Source organism: Mustelus asterias, unplaced genomic scaffold (genome assembly GCF_964213995.1).
Source record: "Mustelus asterias unplaced genomic scaffold, sMusAst1.hap1.1 HAP1_SCAFFOLD_50, whole genome shotgun sequence".
NCBI lineage: Eukaryota > Metazoa > Chordata > Chondrichthyes > Carcharhiniformes > Triakidae > Mustelus > Mustelus asterias.
In genome coordinates this window covers 334,116-357,489 of record NW_027590123.1, presented here as the reverse complement: position 1 = coordinate 357,489, position 23,374 = coordinate 334,116, and the positions used below count along the sequence as shown (strand labels likewise).

General features: G+C 45.0%; 3 protein-coding genes across 3 annotated transcripts in view; 1 reads left to right on the top strand and 2 right to left on the bottom strand.

Moving 5' to 3' along the window:
* The window catches only part of LOC144483240 (uncharacterized), a 118,761-nt gene extending 118,639 nt beyond the window's left edge, over positions 1 to 122 (top strand). The window contains exon 3 of the transcript XR_013495980.1: positions 74 to 122. The gene's annotated coding sequence lies outside the window, so the exon portion shown is untranslated. The remainder of the gene's footprint in view (positions 1 to 73) is intronic.
* The window catches only part of LOC144483231 (uncharacterized), a 192,866-nt gene that overhangs the window by 156,307 nt on the left and 13,185 nt on the right, over positions 1 to 23,374 (bottom strand). The window lies entirely within an intron of this gene.
* LOC144483222 (uncharacterized) lies at positions 10,920 to 21,548 on the bottom strand. The gene is made up of 3 exons (XM_078201992.1): positions 21,503 to 21,548; positions 16,152 to 16,941; positions 10,920 to 10,998 (listed from the first exon to the last, which is right to left on the bottom strand). Exons 2-3 carry the CDS (start codon positions 16,577 to 16,579, stop codon positions 10,920 to 10,922), a joined length of 507 nt encoding a protein of 168 aa, XP_078058118.1. The 5' UTR covers positions 16,580 to 16,941; positions 21,503 to 21,548.

Sequence of the window (23,374 nt, the reverse complement as noted above, 5' to 3'; positions counted from 1 at the left end):
AGGATCACAGAGTGACAGGGTGTGAGGAAGTTCAGAGATATTTAGTCAGCATTTCTGTTTGAAACTCCCCCAGAAGCCCATCCAATTTCCTTTGTAATTGTTTATTGTCTCCACTTCCTCCACCCTCATAGGCAGCGAGTTCCAGGTCATTACCATTCACTCCATCAAAATATTCTTCCTCCCATTCCCCCCCGCCCCGCGTCTCTGACCCAAAACCATAAATCTGTGACCCCCCTCATCCTTGTCTCATCAGCTAATGGGAACAGCTTTTCTTTGTCCACCTTATCTAAACCTGTCAGAATCTTGTCCACCTCTATCAAATCTCCCCTCAACCTCCTTTGCTCCAAGGGGAACAACCCCAGCCTGACATTGACAATAAAGAACAAACTAACAGAATATGTTAATACCTGAAACCAAATGGGAATGTTTAATTTCTGTTTTGAAGATATTGTGAATATATTGTCCTGGACAATAAAGGAATTGGAATAACTCACCTTGGGTGTGGTTGAATGGAATATATCAATCTGGTATCCACCTACAGTCCAGTGAAAGTCTGGAATGTGTAGCTGGAAATCCCTCCCTAACAGCACTGTGGGTGTACTTACGCCTCAGGCATTGTAGCAGTTCAGGAAGGCAGTTTTGGCGCTGATCGTGGCCGAGGCAGCTACATACAGCCACATATTCTGTTATAATTGAAGGACAGCAGATTGAATGTGAGGCATTATGCGACTGGACTATCTTGACCACATTTCTGTGACTGCTCAGTTTCTGCAATCACGGACCATTAAAGCTGCTTAGCAGGGCCCCAACAGAGGACCTGGTGAGAATATTTATTCAAAATGAGTTAGAATTAATCTTATTCCAGGACCGGCTGGTGTTCAGCGGCTGAGATTCCCGAATCTGTGAAGAGGAGGTCTGACCAATCAACAAACAGTGGCAGATAGTTGGTTAAGAAGTTAAAAAGCGTTCTCAGGCATTGTTTAAATTATTTTATCCCAAATTTGTGATAGGAACTGTGAGGGACATGTGACCCGTTAGTCGGTGCAGTAACGGTATACTCCAAATAGCACTGGACTGAAAAGCAGACCTCAGAGTAGATTCTAATGGTTATAATCTTACCCAAGCATGGCCAGTGAAAAATCAGAGCTTGAGTGGGTACTGGACAGGTCTCTTACCTGCTATTTGGAAACTAAGAACAAGAAACTTATCGATAAAATTATTAGAGGATACAGCCAACGTTTCAAGTCTGGAAGACACTTCATAACAGCTCTTATGAAGGGTCATCCATACCTGAAACATTGGCTCTATTCTCTCTCCACAGATGCTGTCAGACCTGCTGAGCTTTTCCAGCATTTTCTGTTATTGTTTCAGATTCCAGCATCCGCAGTATTTAACTTTTATGATGAAATGATTCGGTCTGATTGGAAACCCCACGACCCTCCCGCAAAACAGAGGGAGTGGTGGCAAAAGGGGAAAAAGGATAAGGATGATAAAGTCTGGGTTCTGATTCTCCGAGCCCATGTAGAATAAACAAAATGAGTGAATCAGTTTATAAAGAACAGAAGTTATCCATCCCTAAAAAAACTGATCAAATAAAAATAATTAAGTTATGGAATATAACAAAAAAATTCAGAGATGAAGTTTACAATCTAGTTTGTTTTGATTTTTATACTTGTGCAAAGAAGTATTGTTGTGTGCCAATTTTTTCTGCTCACTCCCCATCCCTTTAGGTTCTGTAGAAAAGTTAACCCTTTCAGCAGACAATTCATTTCTTTTCAAATCATCTGAAAACTCATGTCTATTTTAGTTTATAATTGAAGATTTATGGGAATTGGCTAAGATGGGCTTTCGGCATTTTTAAAGTATAAAAAAGTGGTCTTGAGAAGGCAATTTGGTAGAGAGAGTTGGAGGGAGATATGTTTACAGAGAGGTGTTGAGAGCTGTTGGTTTTACAAGTTATCCATGTTTTTGGAGCGGTCACTTCATGTCCTGGTCTGAGAGGGATGGAGAGAAGTCTGTTCAATTGTTAATGTTAAACTTTCTCTATTAACTGTTGATCGATACTTTGCCTTTTATCGTTCTGACTTGTTCCATTTTTAATGGTTAATAAACTTTCTGAATTCACCATTTAAATTGTTCTTTCTTGCCATACGGTTAAGACACTGGAACCTGGTGTGATTTACGATTAGGGAGGTTTTTGTAAACAAGAGAACCCCCATAAATCTTAGTTCAAATAAATCAAAGTTCTTACAAATGGAATGCTATCCTTTATTACGAGAGAAATTGAACAAAGAAGTAAAGATGTTCTGCTTGAGTTATACAGGGCGTTGCTGAGACTGCATCTTGAACACTCGGTGCAGCTTTGTCTCCTGTTTAAGAAATGATACAAATGCATTGAAAGTGGTTCAGAGGAGGTTTAATAGCTTGCTTCCCAATTTTTGACCCTCACAGGATAAATTTTGTCCGATTTTCCTTGTCTTCACCTCTGACAAAGAATCATCCTGACTCAAAATGTTGTCTGTATTCTCTCTCTATAGATGCTGTCAGACTTGCTGAGATTGTCCAGCATTTTCTGTTTATGTTTCAGATTCCAGCAGCAGCAGAATTTTGCCTTTATACTAATTCTTGTTGGATAAGGGAATCTAAAGTATCGGCTGTAGAATGACAGTGTGGAATGCAACACAAACAGATCAGCCATGATCTCAATAAATGCTGGAGCAAACTCAAAGGGCCAAATGGCCAACTTCTGCTCCAATGTTGAATGTTGGTCGCAATTTCCTGAGAATTGTGAAGCAAGGCTGGAAGATTCACCTTGCTTGTGTTAAAACCATCGCTGTGAAATTCAGTTCTGGGATTAAAGGTTGCCAGACTGGAAAAGGAAAACAATGGAAATACACTCTTGGGGAGTGAAAAGTCACCTTGCCGGACTCATTCTTGGAGAATTGAGTGTCAACATTCCAAGGCAGAGTAAAACATAACCATTGAGTGGGATATTTGAGTGTGTTAAGAGTAAAAGGGCAAAGTTCAACTTTACAGCTTAAGAGCTATGTCTCTACAAAAAGTGTTTACTCATTGTTGCTTCCAGCTTGTCAGAGTAAAAGTCATAAAACTTGAAGTTTTGTCTTGTGATTCTTTCATTTACTCAATGGGTTTAAATTCATTTCTTTAAATTATTGATCATTACAGAGATCCTAATAATTCATTTAAAGCCCCAAATTTCGACTTCCCATTTGAGCCTGGGGTACCTTTCTGTCTCTCCATTGCTCGTGTCAATGAGAGCCAGGCGACGGAGCTGAGGGCTGAATTTAGCCAAGAATAACGAGGCCAGCGCCCCAGTTGCAAAACTGCCCTGGGGATCGCACTAATAGAGAGACAGGAAGGTGCTGGAGAACTCGGTAGGAAATGGGCCTCCAACCAATTGTTATATCGGTCTCTCAGAATGAAAGAGAAACCTGTCTCTTTAAATACACATACAGGGAAGAGGCTGCACTGAAATCTGTCCCTTTTAACCTGCACAAAAGCAGGAGGCTGAGATTGACAGGCTGCAGGAGGAGTCCATTCAGCCCATCGTGCCCCTGCTATCTCTTTGAAAGGACTCTCTGATTCATCAACTGCTCTGTTCTTTCCCCACAGCCCTGCAAATTCTTCCCTTTCAAGTCTTTACCCTTTGGAAAGATTCTATTGAATCTGCTTTCAGGCAGATCAGAACAACTCGCTGTGTCAAAAATATAAAATATAATCTCATCTCCCCCTCTGGCTCCTTTGCCAATTACCTTAGAGGGATTCACTTTCTGTTAAAGAGCCTGCCAACCCCACTCACCCACTTTTCCGAAAGTGCATAAATATAATCAGAAAAAGTCCAGCAAAATCAAATATTTTACTGATAAAAGTTTATTAATGAAACAGAACATGGTTAAAACAAACAGAAAATGACTTGAGGATCAAAGACAACCAGAGTAAAAGGATGTTCACAATGTTCTGGACACAAATGGTTTCTCTTTAATTCATCTGTTGCCTGTTCCCTGACCTCTTTGTGGAACACCTCCGCTCAGTCCACAAGCATGACCCTGACCTTCCGCTTGCTTGCCATTAGAATTCACCACCTTGCTCTCACACTCACATTTCTGTCCTCGGCCTGCTGCAATGTTCCGGAGAAGCCCAACACAAGCTGGACAAACAGCCCCGCATCTTCCGATGAGGCACTTTACAACCTTCTGGACTCAACATCGAGTTCAACAACTTCACACCCTGAACTCTCTCCTCCATTTTGGGTTTTTTTTTTGCCGAGTGCCAGTCTGCATCTTGTTTTCATGTTTTTTTCCTTCCAGACAGAGCTGTCCTTTATTCTGCCATTAACACTTACTCTGGACCAATGCTTTGTTTCTTTACAATGTGGAGATGCCGGCGTTGGACTGGGGTAAACACAGTAAGAGTTTTAACAACACCAGGTTAAAGTCATTTAATCTCACCCATCCTCTAACCAATCCCTGACTCTCCCTTTAGTTCTACCTGCCCCTCCCCCCTTTCTCAGCAGCATCAAACCCATCATATTTCTCCCTCTCTTTAGTTCTGAAGTAGAGTTACATTGGACGTGAAACATTATCTCTATTTCTCTCTCCACAGATGCTGCCAGACCAGCTGCGTTTTTTCAGTTCTGTATTTATTTTAAATCTACCTTAGTCGTAGGAAAAGCACTCTTTACGATCCAGGATAAAATAAATGTCCTTCATCTTTAGAAACATAGAAACATAGAAACCCTACAGTGCAGAAGGAGGCCATTCGGCCCATCGAGTCTGCACCGACCACAATCCCACCCAGGCCCTACCCCCACACATTTACCCGCTAATCCTCGCATCTCAGGACTCTAAGGGGCAATTTTTAACCTGGCCAATCAACCTAACCCGCACATCTTTGGACTGTGGGAGGAAACCGGAGCACCCGGAGGAAACCCACGCAGACACGAGGAGAATGTGCAAACTCCACACAGACAGTGACCCGAGCCGGGAATCGAACCCAGGACCCTGGAGCTGTGAAGCAGCAGTGCTAACCACTGTGCTCCGTGCCGCTTTAGTGGATCATTTCAGTGGAAATGTGCTCTCCCAGGCTCAAAGAGCATCAGCCCACTGGAAGCAAAGTCGTGAGACCAGCCAGTCCAACAGAAAGAAACCCTCCGACCCTCCCACTTCACCAACTGTCAGAGTGAACATGGTTCAGTCCTGGATGTGATTAACAGCAGCAATAACAGCAGAATCCAACCCCAGTAATCAATTGTGAACTCGCTGGTGTCTCAGCAGGAGGGATGAATCACTAAATCCTTTCCCACACTTCGAGCGGGTGAATGGCCTCTCCCTGGCGTGAACTTGCTGGTGTTCTCGCAGGTTGCATGAATCACTGAATCCCTTCCCACACAGAGAGCATGTGAACGGTTTCGCTCCGGTGTGAACTCGCTCATGTTTCCGCAGGTTGGATGAAGTTCTAAATCTCTTTGTGCGGTGAGAGCAGCTGAACGGTCTCTCCTCAGTGTGAATGCGCTGGTGGGACACCAGATCCTGAGACCTTTTGAAGCCACTCCCGCAGTCAGAGCATTTAAATGGTCGCTCATTGGTGTGAACTCGCTGGTGTTCCCACAGGTAGGATGATGTTGTAAATCTCTTTGTGCAGTGAGAGCAGCTGAACGGCCTCTCCTCAGTGTGAATGCGCTGGTGGACCAACAGTTGGTGAGACCTTTTGAAATCTTTCCCACAGTCAGAGCATTTAAAGGGTCGCTCATTGCTGTGAGTGACTTTGTGTCTCTGCAGGCTGGATGACTGAGTGAATCCCCTCCCACACACTGAGCAGGTGAATGGCCGCTCCCTCGTGTGAACTCGTTGGTGATTCCGCAGGTGGGATGATCTTCTAAATGTCTTTGAGCAGTGAGAGCAGCTGAACGGTCTCTCCACAGTGTGAGTGCGCTGGTGATCCATCAGATCCTGAGACCTTTTGAATCCGCTCCCACAGTCAGAGCATTTAAAGGGTCTCTCGCTGTTGTGAATGACGTTGTGTCTCTGCAGGCTGGATAACCGGGTGAATCTGTTCCCACACTCGGAGCAGGTGAACGGTCTCTCCCCAGTGTGAACTTGCTGGTGTCTCAGCAGATTGGATGACAGAGTGAATCTCTTCCCACACACAGAGCAGGTGAACGGCCTCTCCTCGGTGTGAACTTGCTGGTGTTTCCGCAGGTGGGATGATGTTTGAAACTGCTTTGCGCAGTGAGAGCAGCTAAACGGTCTCTCCTCAGTGTGAATGCGCTGGTGGGACACCAGATCCCGAGAGCTTTTGAAACCAGTCCCACAGTCAGAGCATTTAAAGGGTCTCTCACTGGCATGAGTGAGATTGTGACTCAGCAGATTGGATGACCGAGTGAATCCCTTCCCACACACAGAGCAGGTGAATGGCCGCTCCCCGGTGTGACTGCATCGATGAGTTTCCAGCTGAGATGGGAACCTGTATCCCTTCCCACAGTCCCCACATTTCCAGTTTCTCCATGGTTCGGGTGTCCTTGTGACTCTCCAGGTAAACAATCAGTTAAATCTCACACAGAACACGGGTACAGTTTCTCCCGCTGTGAATGCTGCGATGTATTTTCAGGCTGTGTAACTGGTTGAAGCTCTTTCCACACTCAGTGCACTGGAACACTCTCACTCGGGTGTGTTTGTGTCTCGGTGCTTTCCAGTCACACTGATGTTTAAACATTCTGAAGCAGAAAAAACAGAAATATTTCTCCTTCCAGATTCAAAGGTCGATGATGTTGAGGTCCAGATGAATTGAGCGACTGTCAGATCTTGATGTGATGTTTGGTTTGGGATTTCCGTCTATGGATCTTAACCTTCTGATATTCCTGTAAAGGAGTTTGCGACAGAAATCACAGTCAGTACAGGATCAAAATTCAGAACTAGAATTCTAGTTTCTAAGGAACATTCTTTCCCCACTCATTCCACTAAATCTGTAAGTTGGTTAAGATACAGGGGGTTGTGATTGGTCATGTTCTTGACCTTGCTGCCTATGAGGGGAGTCAAGCAGAGATGGTCAGTAATTTTGAATGTGATTGGATGGGTGCTGCAGGGTTACAGAATGGGACCCACTCCAGACTGACAGAATTGCTCGGCAGGGACTGGAGTTGTCCAATGAACTCCTCCTGTGCTGTAATGACTCTGACTGGAAATAGAACATAGAACAGTACAGCACAGAACAGGCCCTTCGGCCCACGATGTTGTGCCGAGCTTTATCTGAAACCAAGATCAAGCTATCCCACTCCCTATCATCCTGGTGTGCTCCATGTGCCTATCCAATAACCGCTTAAATGTTTCTAAAGTGTCTGACTCCACTATCACTGCAGGCAGTCCATTCCACACCCCAACCACTCTCTGCGTAAAGAACCTACCTCTGATATCCGTCCTGTATCTCCCACCACGAACCCTATAGTTATGCCCCCTTGTAATAGCTCCATCCACCCGAGGAAATAGTCTTTGAACGTTCACTCTATCTATCCCCTTCATCATTTTATACACCTCTATTAAGTCTCCCCTCAGCCTCCTCTGCTCCAGAGAGAACAGCCCTAGCTCCCTCAACCTTTCCTCATATGACCTACCCTCCAAACCAGGCAGCATCCTGGTAAATCTCCTCTGCACTCTTTCCAGCGCTTCCACATCCTTCTTATAGTGAGGTGACCAGAACTGCACACAATATTCCAAATGTGGTCTCACCAAGGTCCTGTACAGTTGCAGCATAACCCCACGGCTCTTAAACTCCAACCCCCTGTTAATAAAAGCTAACACACTATAGGCCTTCTTCACAGCTCTATCCACTTGACTGGCAACCTTTAGAGATCTGTGGATATGGACCCCAAGATCTCTCTGTTCCTCCACAGTCTTCAGAACCCTACCTTTGACCCTGTAATCCACATTTAAATTTGTCCTACCAAAATGAATCACCTCACATTTATCAGGGTTAAACTCCATTTGCCATTTTTCAGCCCAGCTTTGCATCCTATCTATGTCTCTTTGCAGCCTACAACAGCCCTCCACCTCATCCACTACTCCACCAATCTTGGTGTCATCAGCAAATTTACTGATCCACCCTTCAGCCCCCTCCTCTAAGTCATTAATAAAAATCACAAAGAGCAGAGGACCAAGCACTGATCCCTGCGGCACACCGCTAGCAACCTGCCTCCAATCCGAAAATTTTCCATCGACCACCACCCTCTGTCTTCAGTCAGACAGCCAGTTACCTATCCAATCGGCCAACTTTCCCTCTATCCTACACCTCCTCACTTTCATCATAAGCCGACCATGGGGGACCTTATCAAACGCCTTACTAAAATCCATGTATATGACATCAACTGCCCTACCTTCATCAACACACTTAGTTACCTCCTCAAAAAATTCTATCAAATTTGTGAGGCACGACTTGCCCTTCACGAATCCGTGCTGACTATCTCGGATTAATCCGCATCTTTCTAAATGGTCGTAAATCCCATCCCTAAGGACCCTTTCCATCAATTTACCAACCACCGAAGTAAGACTAACCGGTCTATAATTACCAGGGTCATTTCTATTCCCTTTCTTAAACAGAGGAACAACATTCGCCATTCTCCAGTCCTCTGGCACCATCCCCGTGGACAGCGAGGACCCAAAGATCAACGCCAAAGGCTCTGCAATCTCATCCCTTGCCTCCCAAAGAATCCTAGGATACATTTCATCAGGCCCAGGGGACTTATCGACCTTCAGTTTATTCAAAACTGCCAAGACATCCTCCCTCCGAACATCTATTTCCTCCAGCCTATTAGCCTGTAACACCTTCTCTTCCTCAAAAACATGGCCCCTCTCCTTGGTGAACACTGAAGAAAAGTATTCATTCATCACCTCGCCTATCTCTACTGACTCCATACACAAGTTCCCACTACTGTCCTTGACCGGCCCTAACCTCACCCTGGTCATTCTTTTATTCCTCACATAAGAGTAAAAAGCCTTGGGGTTTTCCTTGATCCGACCTGCCAAGGACTTCTCATGTCCCCTCCTAGCTCTCCTAAGCCCCTTTTTCAGCTCATTCCTTGCTAACTTGTAACCCTCAATCAAGCCATCTGAACCTTGTTTCCTCATCCCTACATAAGCTTCCCTCTTCCTTTTCACAAGACATTCCACCTCTTTTGTGAACCATGGTTCCCTTACTCGGCCATTTCCTCCCTGCCTGACAGGAACATACCTATCAAGGACATCCAGTATTTGTTCCTTGAAAAAATTCCACTTTTCATTAGTTCCTTTCTCTGACAGTTTCTGTTCCCAACTTATGCCCCCTAATTCTTGCCTAATCGCATCATAATTACCCCTCCCCCAATTGTAAACCTTGCCCTGCCGTACGGCCCTATCCCTCTCCATTGCAATAACAAAAGACACCGAATTGTGGTCACTATCTCCAAATTGCTCTCCCACAACTAAATCTAACACTTGGCCCGGTTCATTTCCCAGTACCAAATCCAATGTGGCCTCACCTCTAGTCGGCCCATCCACATATTGTGTCAGGAAACCCTCCCGCACACACTGCACAAAAACTGCCCCATCCAAACTATTTGACCTACAAAGGTTCCAATCAATATTTGGAAAGTTAAAGTCCCCCATGACAACTACCCTGTGACCCCCACACATATCCATAATCTGCTTCGCAATTTCTTCCTCCACATCTCTATTACTATTTGGGGGCCTATAGTAAACTCCTAGCAACGTGACCGCTCCTTTCCTATTTCTAACTTCAGCCCATATTACCTCAGTGTGCAGATCCCCCACGAAGTGCCTTTCCGCAGCCGTTAAACTATCCTTGATTAACAATGCCACTCCTCCACCTCTTTTACCAGCTTCCCTACATATATGACGTAGCTACAGTACTATATTACAAGACTAGAAATAATAATAAATGTACTTTATTGCAGAACCATCCGATATTTATCACATAACAACACTGGTCATATTTCTGTCCTCAGAGTTTTAAAGCACAGCAAGAGGCCCTTTGGCCCATCGAATTTGTGCCAGCTCTCAAGCATCGATCTGTTCTAATCCCACCTTCCACCATTTGGTCAGTAGTAGCCTTGTAAGCGATGGCATTTCAAGTGCTCATCTAAATGCTTCTTAATGTTGAGCGTTCCCACCTCTCCCACCCTTTCAGGCAGCGAGTTCCTGATTCCACAATCCTCTGGGGTGAAAATCTTTTCCCTCAAATCCCCTCTAAATCTCCTGCCCCTCCCCTTAAATCTGGAAGTTGACCCAGCGACTAAAGTTACTTGAACTAAGGGTTCATATTTTTGTCCACCCCAATCAGGCCCCCCTCAGCCTTCTCTGAATTAGGGAGAACAATTCGAGCCTAACCAGCCTCTCTTCATGGCTGAAACTTTCCAGCCCAGGCAGCATCCTGGTGAATCTGCTCTGCACCTTCTCTAGCGCAATCACATCCTTGGTAAAATGTGGCGACCCGAATTGCAGACAGTACTCTAGCTTTTTATACAGCTCAATCATAACTTGCTTGCTCTAATATTCTATGCCTCGGTTAAAAAAGGCAAGTATCCCATATCCTTCTTAACCACTTTATCAATTTGTCCGACTGTCTTCAGGGTCCTATGGACATGCGCCCCAAGGTCCCTCTGGTCCTCTGTACTTCCTGGTGTCCTATTGTTCATTGTCTATTCCCTTGCCTTGTTAGTCCGCCCAAAACGCATCACCTCGGACTTTAGGGGGTTAAATTACATTTGCCACTGTTCTGCTCATCTGACCAGCCCGTCCATATCCTCCTGTAATCTCAGGCTTTCCTCCTCGCTATTTACCACCAATTTTTGTATCATCAACAAACTTACTGATCGAACCCCCACATTCAGGTCCACAGGAAGCTCCACGCGGTCATTGATACAAGGCCCGGACTCTGATTGGCTGGAGGACCAGCGTCCATCCGGTCCTCCACACGTTGCCATTGGTCAATCTGCCGCATATAGACAATGAGAGGGTGGAACCTGAGCCCACGTGGGGGTGGGCGGGGCTTTGACCGCCAGCCGCGCTGAGCTGGTGTCCAATCCGCAGTGTTTTGCTTCTGTAACCAGTGACATTGCTGCCAATGGGACAGTGTGTGCTGGGAACGCCCCTCTGAGTCATTGTGACAGCACAATGGAGCCCTGCCTGAATCAGCCAATGGCAATCACTCTGCTTCGCGGTGACGTCTCCGGGTTCAGGCGCGCGGACCCGGGAGCCCCGCCCCCACCCATTGTTCCCCAGTCTGTACATTCCACATATTTTTATTCATTCATGGGACACGTCCCTGGCTGGGCAACATTTATTGGGGTAACATTTACTGCCCATTCCTTGATATCCTTGGAGGACATTTGCGAGTCAAACACATTGCTGTGGCTCTCGAGTCACATGTAGAACAGGCCCAGTAAGTATGGCAGATTTCCTTCCCTAAAGTACATTTTAATGCACTTAGATTTCCAGAAAGCATTTGATAAGGTACAACATCAAAGGTTATTGCAACAAATAAAAGCTGTGGGGATAACATACAATCACAGAATCCCCACAGTGCAGAAAGAGGCCATTCGGCCCATCGAGTCTGCACCAACCACAATCCCACCCAATCCCTCTAACCTATGCATTTTAGGACATTAAGGGGCAATTTTAGCATGGCCAATCAATCTAACCCGCACATCTTTGGACTGTGGGAGGAAACCGGAGCACCCAGAGGAAACCCACGCAGACACGAGGAGAATGTGCAAACTCCACGTGACCCGAGCCGGGATCAAACCCAGGTCCCTGGAGCTGTGAAGCAGCAGTGCTAACCACTGTGCTACCGTGTCGCCCCATCATATTGGCTTGGATAGAAGATTGGCTAGCTAGCAGGAAACACTCGGCATATGTAGGTCATTTTCTGGTTGTCAAAATGTAATGAGAGCTGTCACAGGGTATAGTGCTGGGACTCCAACATTTTACAATTGATATAGATGACTTACAAAGAACAAAGAAAATTACAGCACAGGAACAGGTCCTTCGGCCCTCCAAGCCTGCACTGACCATGCTGCCTGACCTAACTAAAACCCCTACCTTCCGGGGGCCATATCTCTCCATTCACATCCTATTCATGTATTTGTAAAGACGCCCCTTAAAAGTCACTATCGTATCTGCTTCCACTACCTCCCCCGGCAGCGAGTTCCAGGCACTCACCACCCTCTGTGTAAAAAAAACCTGCCTTGTACATCTCCTTTAAATCTTGCCCCTCGCACCTTAAACCTGTGCCCCCTAGTAATTGGGTCTTCCACCCTGGGAAAAAGCTTCTGACTATCCACTCTCTCTATGCCTCTCATAATCTTGTAGACTTCTATCAGGTCGCCCCTCAACCTCTGTCATTCCAGTGAGAACAAACCAAGTTTCTCCAACCTCTCCTCATAGCTAATGCCCTCCATACCAGGCAACATCCTGGTAAATCTTTTCTGCACCCTCTCCAAGCCTACACATTCTCTGGGAGTGTGACAACGGGAATTGAACACTATATTCCAAGTGCGGCCTAACTAAGGTTCTATAAAGCTGCAACATGACTTGCCAATTTTTAAACTCAATACCCCGGCCGATGAAGGCAAGCATGCTGTATGTCTTCTTGACTACATTCTCCACCTGCATTGCCACTTTCAGTGACCTGTGTACCTGTACACCCAGATCCCTCTGCCTATCAATGCTCTAAAGGGTTCTGCCATTTACTGTATATTTCCTATCTGTGTTAGACCTTCCAAAATGCATTACCTCACATTTGTCCAGATTAAACTCCATCTGCCATCTCTCCGCCCAAGTCTCCAACCGATCTATATCCTGCTGTATCCTCTGATGGTCCTCATCACTATCTGCAAATCCATCAACCTTTGAGTCGTCTGCAAACTTACTAATCAAACCAGTTACATTTTGAGGGACCTTGTCAAAGGCCTTACTGAAATCCATGTAGAGAACATCCATTGCCCTACCCTCATCAATCATCTTCGTCACTTCCTCAAAAAACTCAATCAATTTAATGAGACACGACCTCCCCTTCACAAAACCATGTTGTCTCTTGCTAATACATCTGTTTCCAAGTGGGAATAAATCCTATCTTGAAGAATCCACTCCAATAATTTCCCTACCACTGATGTAATGCTCACCAGCCTGTAATTACCTGGATTGTTCTTGCTACGCTTCTTAAACAAAGGAACAATATTGGCTATTCTCCAATCCTCTGGGACCTCCTCTGTTTGTGGAGATGCCGGTGTTGGACTGGGCTAAACACAGTAAGAAGTCTAACAACACCAGTGTAAAGTCCAACAGGTTTATTTGGTAGCAAATGCCACTAGATTTCGGAGCGCTGCCCCTTCGTCAGGTGGAGTGGGAGATGTGCTCACAAACAGGACATACAGAGACACCAACTCAATTTACAGAATAATGATTGGAATGCTAATACAGCTAATCAAGTCTTAAAGATACAGACACTGTGAGTGGAGAGAGCATTAAGCACAGCTTAAAGAGATGTGTATTGTCTCCAGACAGGAGAGCGAGTGAGATTTTGCAAGTCCACCTGACGAAGGGGCAGCGCTCCGAAAGCTAGTGGCATTTGCTACCACATAAACGTGTTGGACTTTAACGTGGTGTTGTTAAACTTCTTACTGTGTTTACCTCCTCTGTAGCCAGTGATGATACAAAGATTTCTCTCAAGGCCCCAGCAATTTCCTCCCTTGCCTCTCTCAGTATTCTGGGGTATATCCCATCAGGCCCTGGGGACTTGTCTACCTTAATGTTTCTCAAGAACCCCAATACCACCTCCTTTTTGATCTCAACATGACTCAAACTATCCACACACCCTTTCCCAGACTCATCATCCACCAAGTCCTTCTCTTTGATGAATACAGACGCAAAGTACTCATTTAATACATCGCCATTTCCTCTGGCTCCACGCAGATTCCCTCCACTGTCCTTGAGTGGACCAACCCTCTCCCTGTTGCTCTTTATATATGTATAAAAAGCCTTGGGATTTTCCTTAATCCTGCTGCCCAATGCTTTCTCGTGACCCATTATAGCCCTTAGACTGAGGTGAAAGGACTGAGGGGATGGTTGCTAAATTTGCTAATGGCATAAAGATAGGTAGGAAAGTTGTGAAGACGACATAAGGAGACTACAAAAATGTATATTTTTATTTCTTGATTGTGTTTCTTCATTTTTCTTCCTCCCTCCCACTCTTTCTCCCTACTTTATTCCCCTTCCCTGACCTTTTCTCCCTCTTTGCTAAATCTTACCTCATCCCATTCATTCCATCCACCACGCCCCCCCCCCCCCCCCCCCCCCCGACTCCCAAACATGTTCATTTTAGCTTCTCTGTCTTTTGGCCATTCAAACCCTTTATTCTCTCTGTGGACAGCAATGAGCAGTCTTTTCCCCTGGTTTCTGTGGCTATGATTTATTTTTAATTCCCTCACCCGGCAGTATAAACATCTCCCACTTTCTCTGCCTTTTAGCTTTAACAAAGGGCCGTCTGGACTTGAAACGTCAGCTCTTTCCTCTCCTTACAGATGCTGCCAGGCCTGCTGAGATTTTCCAGCATCTTCTCTTTTTGGTTACAAAAATATATAGACATGTTAAGACCGGGGCAAAGATCTTCCAAATGGAATATAATGTGGCAAAAAGTCAAATCATCCATTTTGGCAGGAAGAATAAAAAGAGAAGCTTATCATTTAAATGGTGTGAGATTGCAGAGCTGGGATTGCAGAGGGATCTGGGTGTCCCAGTGCATGAATCACACAAGGCCGGTATACAGGTTCAGCAGGGAATTGGGAAAGCTAATGGAATGTTGCTGTTTATTGCGAAGGGAATTGAATAAAAAAGTAGGGAGATTATGCTTCAGTTATACAGGATATTGGTGAAACCATCTGGAGTACTGTGTACAGTATGGCTCTCATTTAGGAAAGATGTAAACACATTGGAAACAGCTCAGAGAAGGTTTACTGGACTAATACCTGAAATGGCTGGTTTGTCTAATGAGGAATGATTGGACAGGCTGGACTTGTATCGACTGGAGTTTAGAAGAGTAAGAGGCGGCTTGATTGAAACAAATAACAGGAGAACGTCTTCCTCTCAGAGGGTCTGAATGTCTGGAACTCTCTTTCTCAAAGGGCAGTGGACGCAGAGTCTCTGAATCTTTTGATGGCAGAGCTGGATAGATTCTTAATAAGCAAGGGAGCGAAAGGTTATCGGGGGGTCGGTGGGAATGTGAAGTTGAGGTTACAATCAGATCAGCTGTGCACGTATTGAATGGTGGAGCAGGCTCGAGGGACGTACCCCTGTTCTGAATGTGCATATTCATCTGTTATCACATCCTGTACAATAGATTGTAGCATTTTCCCTCCGGCTGATGTCAGGCTGATGGGTCTGTGGTTCCCCGTTTTCTCTCTCCCTCCTTAAACAGTGGGGTTTCATTTACCACCTTCCAATCTGCAGCAACCATTCCACAATCTATAGAATTTGGAAAGATGACCACCAATGTATCCACTATCTCCACAGCCACCTCTTCCAACACTCTGGGATGTAGATCAGCAGCTTTTTGGGGATTTATTCACTTCCAACCCCATTAATTTCTCCAGTGCTACTTTTTCACGAATACTAATCTCTTTCAGTTCCTCATGCTCACTACTCCCTCTGCGTGCTTTGCGAGGCTTCCAAACATAATTGTGAACAAAATATCTTTTAACTTCCTAACGCTCTTTCACTCTGTGATCCTTGAGAAATCCAAAGCCAGATATTCGCAACAAGGTTAAAAGATTATCAGCCCACTGGAGGCAAAGTGGTGAGACCGGCCAGTCCAGCAGAAAGAAACCCTCCGACCCTCCCCATTGACCAACTGTGAGAATGAACAAAATGCAGTCCTGGATGTAATTGAGAGCAGAAACAATAACAGCAGAATCCAACCCCTGGAATCACATGTGAACTCGCTGGTGTCTCCGCAGGTTGGATAACTGAGTGAATCCTTTCCCACACTGAGAGCAGGTGAACGGTGTCTCCTTGGTGTGAACTCGCTGGTGTGTCTGAAGAGTGGATAACTGAGCAAATCCCTTCTCGCACTGAGGGCAGGTGAACGGCCTCTCCCCAGTGTGAAACCGTTGGTGTGTCTTCAGATGGGATAACTGAGTGAATCCCTTCCCACACAGAGAGCAGGTAAACGGCCTCTCCCTCGTGTGAACTCGCTGGTGTGTCTGCAGGCTGGATGACTGACTGAATCCCTTCCCACACTGAGAGCAGATGAATGGTCTCTCCTCATTGTGAACTCGCTGGTGTGTCTGCAGGGCGGATGACTGAGTGAATCTCTTCCCACAATGAAAGCAGATGAATGGCCTTTCCTCATTGTGAACTCTCTGGTGTGTCTGCAGGGTGGATAATCGACTGAATCCATTCCCACACTGAGAACAGGTGAACGGTCTCTCCCCAGTGTGACTGCGTCGATGAGTTTCCAGGTGAGAAGGGTATCTAAATCCCTTCCCACAGTCCCCACATTTCCACCGTTTCTCCATGGTGCAGGTGTCCTTGTGACTCTCCAGGTCGGACAATCAGTTGAAACCTCATCCATACACAGAACACGGGTACAGTCTCTCCCCGCTGTGAATGCTGCGATGTTCTTTCAGGCTGTGCAACTGAAGCGTTTTCCACACGCAGTGCACTGGAACACTCTCACTCTGGTGTGTGTGTGTCTCGGTGCTTTTCCAGTCACACTGATGTTTAAAATCTCCTGAAGCAGACAGAACAGAAAAACATTTCTCCTTCTAGATTCAAAGGCCGATGATATTCAGGTCCCGTTGAATTGAGTGACTCTGTCAGATGTTGATGTGACGTTTGGTTTAAGATTTCTGTCTGTAAATCCTCACCTTCTGATAGCCTGTAAAAGGAGTTTACAAAAGTCATCACTGTCAATACAGGATAGAAATTCAGAACAGACAATTCTCGTTTCTATGGAACATTCTTTCCTCTCTCATTCCCCAAAAGCTGTGAATCTCCATCCCACACACTCTCCCTCCATTCTCACTCTGCTGTATCTAATATTCACCCTCCCAATTCTCCTGAAGGTGCTGATTGAGGCTGATTGACAGATCCATGCTCACTGCTTCCTGTCCTGGACACAGAGAGCTGAAAATCTCCATGCAGGCTGCCAGACAGTCTCGAGAGTCATAGAGGTTTACAGCATGGAAACAGGCCCTTCGGCCCAATTTGTCCATGCCGCCTTTTTTTTTAACCCCTAAGCTAGTCCCAATTGCCCGCATTTGGCCCATATCCCTCCATACCCATCGTACCCATGTAACTGTCTAAATGCTTTTTAAAAATCAAAATTGTACCCGCCTCTACTACTACCTCTGGCAGCTTGTTCAAGACACTCACCATTCTCTGTATGAAAAAATTGCCCCTCTCACCTTAAACCTATGCCCTCTAGTTTTAGACTCCCCTACTTTGGGAAAAGATATTGACTATCTAGCTGATCTATGCCCCTCATTATTTTATAGACCTCTATAAGATCACCCCTAAGCCTCCGACACTCCAGACAAAAAAGTTCCAGTCCATCCAGCCTCTCCTTATAACTCAAACCATCAAGTCCCAGTAGCATCCTAATAATTATTTTCTGCACTCTTTCTGGTTTAATAATATCCTTTCTATAATAGGGTGACCAGAACTGTACACAGCATTCCAAGTGTGGCCTTACCAATGTTTTGTACAACTTCAACAAGACATCCCAACTCCTGTATTCAATGTTGTGACCAATGAAACCAAGCACGCTGAATGCCTTCTTCACCACTCACAAAGCCATGCTGACTGTCCCTAATCAGTCATTGCATCTCTAAATGCCTGTAGATCCTGTCTCTCAAAATACCTTCCAACAACTTACCCACCACAGATGTGAGGCTCACCGGCCTGCAGTTCCCAGGCTTTTCCCTGCAGCCCTTTTCAAACAAAGGCACAACATTTGCCACTCTCCAACCTTCAGGCACCTCACCTGTGACTATCGATGATACAAATATCTCTGCTATGACTGAACTAAAAATATATTTAATGGATCGGATGGCTCCAGTTGGTTAAGATACAGGGGGTTGTGATTAATTATGATCTTGAACTTGCTGCCTGTGGGGGTAGTCAAGCAGAGATGATCAATAATTTCTAAATGAGATTGGATGGGTGCTGCAGGGTTACAGAATGGGACCCACTCCAGACTGACAGAATTGCGCGACAGAGGATTTATAGTTTACTTTTGATAATTTATTAGTTCGTGTCACAAGCATGCTGACATTAACACTGCAATGAACTCACTGTGAAAATCACAAAAAAACTGTGAAAAACTATGAAGTTACAGTGAGAGTCAGTATGGACTCGAGTTATCCAATGGACTCCTTCTGTGCTGGAATGACTCTATGACTGGAAAATCTGATTTCCACTCCATCTGACGAAGGAGCAGCGCTCCGAAAGCTAATGGTATTTGCTACCAAATAAACCTGTTGGACTTTAACCTGGTGTTGTTAAAACTGTTACTGTGTTTATCCCAGTCCAACGCTGGCATCTCCACATCATGACCACATAATAACACCAGAGACATTCTCTGCTCAAGTTTAGCTTCTGCTCGACTTTAAGAGAGTAAGAGGCAATTTAATTTAAACCTTCAAGATTCTGAAAGGTCTTGGATGTGGAGAGGATGTTTACTCTTATGGGAGAATCTGGGGGTCACTGTTTAAAAAGCAGTGTTGCCCATTGAAGACAGAGATGAGAAGATTTTATTTCATTCAGAGTCTTGAATCTTCGGAAGTCCCTTCCTCAAAAGTAGAAGTAGAGTCTGATTTCAATAAGGAATTAGATACATGTCTTGGGGATCAAGGGATACGGGGGGTGGGGGTGGGGGGAGGCGGGATTACGATATTAAATTTGATGATCAGCCATGACCAGAATGAACAGCGGAGCAGGCTCGAAGGGCCGAGTGGCCTCCTCCCTACTTATATTTTCTAGTATGTTTCTATGTAAACATGAGGAGCCTGGGGCTGAAGTGTAACCAAATTCTTTGCCACCGCTTCAGGCAACTTCTCTCACTGAAACATAGAATCTAGAAGTGGGGGTAGGTCATTCAGCCCTTCGAGCTTGCTCCGCCATTCATTATGGTCATGGTTGATCATCAAATTCAATATCCTAATCCCACCCCCCCACTCCCGTTCCCCCATATCCCTTGATCTATATTCTGTGGCAGTGAATTCCACACATTCATCACCCTCTGGATGAAGAAATTTCTCCTCACCTCAGTTCTAAAAGGTTTACCCCTTATCCTCAAACTATGACCCCGAGTTCTGGACTCCCCCCACCATTGGGAACATTCTTCCTGTATCTACCCTGTCTAACCCTGTTAGAATTTTTAAGTTTCTATGAGATCCCACTCTTCCAAACTCCAGTGAATATAATCCTAACCGATTTAGTTTCTCCTCATATGACTGACTTGCCATCCCAGGAATCAGCCTGGTAAACCTTCGCTGTACTCCCTCTATAACAAGGACATCCTTCCTCAGATAAGGACACCAAAACTGTACACAATACTCCAGGTGTGGCCTCACCAACGCCCTATAGAACTGCAGCAAAACATCCCTATCCCTATACTCAAATCCTCTTGCTATGAAGGCCTACAGATCATTTGCCTTCTTTACTGCCTGCTGTACCTGCATGCTTACTTTCAGCGACTGATGCACGAGGAATCCAACATCTTGTTGAGTATACCCCTCCCTCAATTTACACCTATTCAAGTAATAATCTGTCTTCCTATTATTGCTACCAAAGTGGATAATCTCACATTTATCCACATTATACTGCATCTGCCATGCAGATGCCCACACACTCAGCCTGTCCAAATCACGCTAAAGCATCTCTGCAGCCTCCTCACAGCTCACCCTCCCACCCAACTTTGTATTATCTGCAAATTTGGAAATAATACATTCCGTTCCCTCTTCCAAATCATTAATATATAATGTGAAGAGTTGGGGTCCAAGCACATATCCCTGCCAAACCCCACTAGTCACTGACTGCCAATCAGAAAAAGACTCATTTATGCCAACTCTTCGCTTCTTATCTGCTAACCAGCTTTCTATCCATCTCAAGACATTACCTGCAATCCCATGTCCTTTAACTTTACATAGCAGTCTGTTATGTGAGACCTTGTCGAAAGCCTTCTGAAAGTCTAAATAAACCACATCCACTGGTTCTCCTCGGTCAACTCTATTACTTACATCCTTACAAAATTCCAATAGATTCGTCAAGCATGATTTCCCTTTTGTAAATCCATGCTGTCTTTGTCTGATTATACCACTGCCTTCCAAATGCCGAGTTGTGAAATCCTTGATAATAGACACCAGCAACTTCCCCAGTACCAATGTTAGGCTCACTTGTCTATAGTTCCCTGTTTTCTCTCTCCCTCCCTTTTTGAATAGTGGGTTTACATTAGCTACCCTCCAATCTGTCGGAACTATTACCGATTCCAAAGAATTTGGGAAAATAACCACCAATGTATCTACTATTTCCAGGACCACTTCCTTAAGTACTCTGGGATGAAGCTTATCTGGACCTGGAGATTTATCCACCTTCAATCCCATCACTTTCCCCAAAAACTTCTCAACTGATGCTGATTTCCTTCAGCCCCTGACTAAAATATGTTTCTCTCAGCCCATCTGGTATATTATTCATGTCTTCCTTTGTGAAGACTGAAGCAAAGTACCAATTTAATTCCTCAGCCATTTCTTTATTCCCCATTATGAATTCTCCCATTTCTAACATTTGTTTTTGTCAATCTTTTACATATCTATAGAAACTTTTACAGTCAGTTTTTCTATTCCCTGCTACCTTACTTTCATACTCCATTTTTCCCTTAATCAATCCCTTGGTCCTCCTTTGCTGAATTTTAAACTGTTCCCAATCCTCGGATCTATTGCTTTTTCTTGCCGATTTGTATGCTTCTTCCTTGAATCTGATACTACCTCTAATTTCCCTTGTAAGCCATGGCTTGGCCACAATTCCCGTACCACTCTTGCGCCAAACAGGAAAAAACAACTTCTGGACTATGTACATTGCCCACAGACTTCTCTCGGCTGCAAACATCAGCTGGAGCCTGAGAGTGGGATGAAGCTGTTTAAAACCTGTTGCTCAGTTTGCTGTGCGATCCGGTCACTAGGACCCAGTTGGGAGCAGAAAACGCCGAAGCCCCTCCCACTCACTGTTGCGTCACTAAGATCCCAGCGCATGCGCTCCGCTCCCTGCTGAATCAAGATGGTGGCTCTTAACCTGAGCCTCGTCCCGGGAAAAAGGCCTGAAGCTGCAAACACGGGACCTGCGGATTACTATTAGAGGTTTGAGATCTTCACCAGATATTTAGAAACCCTCTCCGTCCATCTGCCGGTTCCAATCATCCCTCCATGTATCCGCATCCTTACCGGTTGCTGATGAGACAGACGAATGTCTCTCCCCATTGCCATCATCCACGCTGCGCATGCGTCAAACACTGTTTCACTGCGCATGCACAACTCTCCTGTGCTGGGGATAGGGGACATTCCCCACCGCGAGGAATGGTGGGTAAAGCGCACGCCATCGAAATGCTCATTTGTGAACAGTGAGCTTTTTTTGCTGCGATGTAAAAATTAGGGATAGGGGTGCAGTCAATAACATTAGGAATCAAATTATACTGTAATCTAAGTACTCAAGGCATCCATTATCCATCAGAAAGTAAGGGAATGGAAATTCTCGACCAAAGTATCTGAAATTGATACATAATGAGGAGGAAGTCGATCCGTATCTTTAATGAACATCAACACGCAAAAATGGAACTTAATGACTTTTAAACAGCTTGCCCTCTTGACATAGAAGTGTCATAATGGGAAATGTGTGTGATGGATAGAGCTGTTTCTGGGGCACAGGGGATTGTGGGATCCACGGCCCCGTTAAACAGCAGCTATTGGTATGTGTTTCATTAGAGGAGCATCAGTGACTGCAAACTTTGTTTCTGTCTCCATAGATGCTGTCTAACCTGATGAGTATTTCCAACGTTTTCTCTTTTCATTTCAGATTTCCAGCAGCTGCAGTGTTTTCATTTTGTTTAGTTGAAGGCGTTGCTCATGGAACTGAATCTGGAAACAAACGGACCATTTAAAGCTGTGTTTCAAGTAAGGAAAAAGTAGTTCTGTCGGGGATTTTCATTAAATTTACATTTGGAAAATTTTCAAATTAATTACTGGAACATGGACATTACTAGAATTATCAGCAATTGGCTAAACCTCCTTTGACAGCAGCTTCCAAAACTACACACCTCTTCCCCAACATGGATAAGGGCAGTTTGTGCACAGAAACCCCACTACCTGCATTTACTCTTCAGAATCACACACTATTCTGACTTGGTAGTTTACTGCTCTGCCTTCACTATCACTCGGCCAAAATCCTAAAACGTATTTCCGAGCAACACAGTACAGTGGCACAGGGTGGCACAGTGGTCAACACTGCTGTCTCACAGCACCAGGGATCCAGGTTCGATTCCAGCTTTGGGTGACTGTGTGGAGTTTGCACATTCTCTCTGTGACTGCATGAGTTTCCTTCAGGTGCTCCGGTTTCCTCCCACACCCCCAAGGTGTACAGGTTAGGTGGATTGGCTACGCTAAATTGCCCCTTAAATGCAGGAGGATGCAGGTTACTTCAGGATTACAAGTTGTTTTAAGATTTTAGATTGAAAACGACATTTGGAGGTGATAGTTTTCCTGCATCCTTTGAGTTGGTGAAGGTTGTGGTTTGGCAGGTTCTGTCAGTTCTTGTCCAGTTGTAGATGTATAAAGTCCTTACCATTCATTCCCTCCCTGTTTCATCTCTATCTTTCTCCTCCCATTGAGGCTGAATTCTTGTGTAGATCTGGATGGGTGGCAGGTTTCCTGAATTGAAGGACATTAACAAACCATTTGGGTTTTTAATCACAATCCAGCAGCTTCCGGAGTCACTTCTTCCTTGTGCCGGCTCCACAAATTACCAAATTCATTCAGCTCAATTTCACAACCTGCCTTTGTGTTTATCACTGTTTTTTCTCCTCTTTAAATTAATTTGCAGACTCGAGAAATCCATGAGCCATGTACATATTCAGTGTGAGAGATTGCAACCCCTGAAGGAGCTGCTTCTCCACTTTTAGTTACACTTCTGTTCTGCCCCATGCTCCAGTGAAGGAGACTGGGGAGGGCAGAGGATCTTTTCCTGGATCTGCTCTTGGGGCTGGTTAAAACAGTAATTTGTAGTTCAGCAGAGGGTAACTTGGCTGTGGGCCCCTCTTCTGT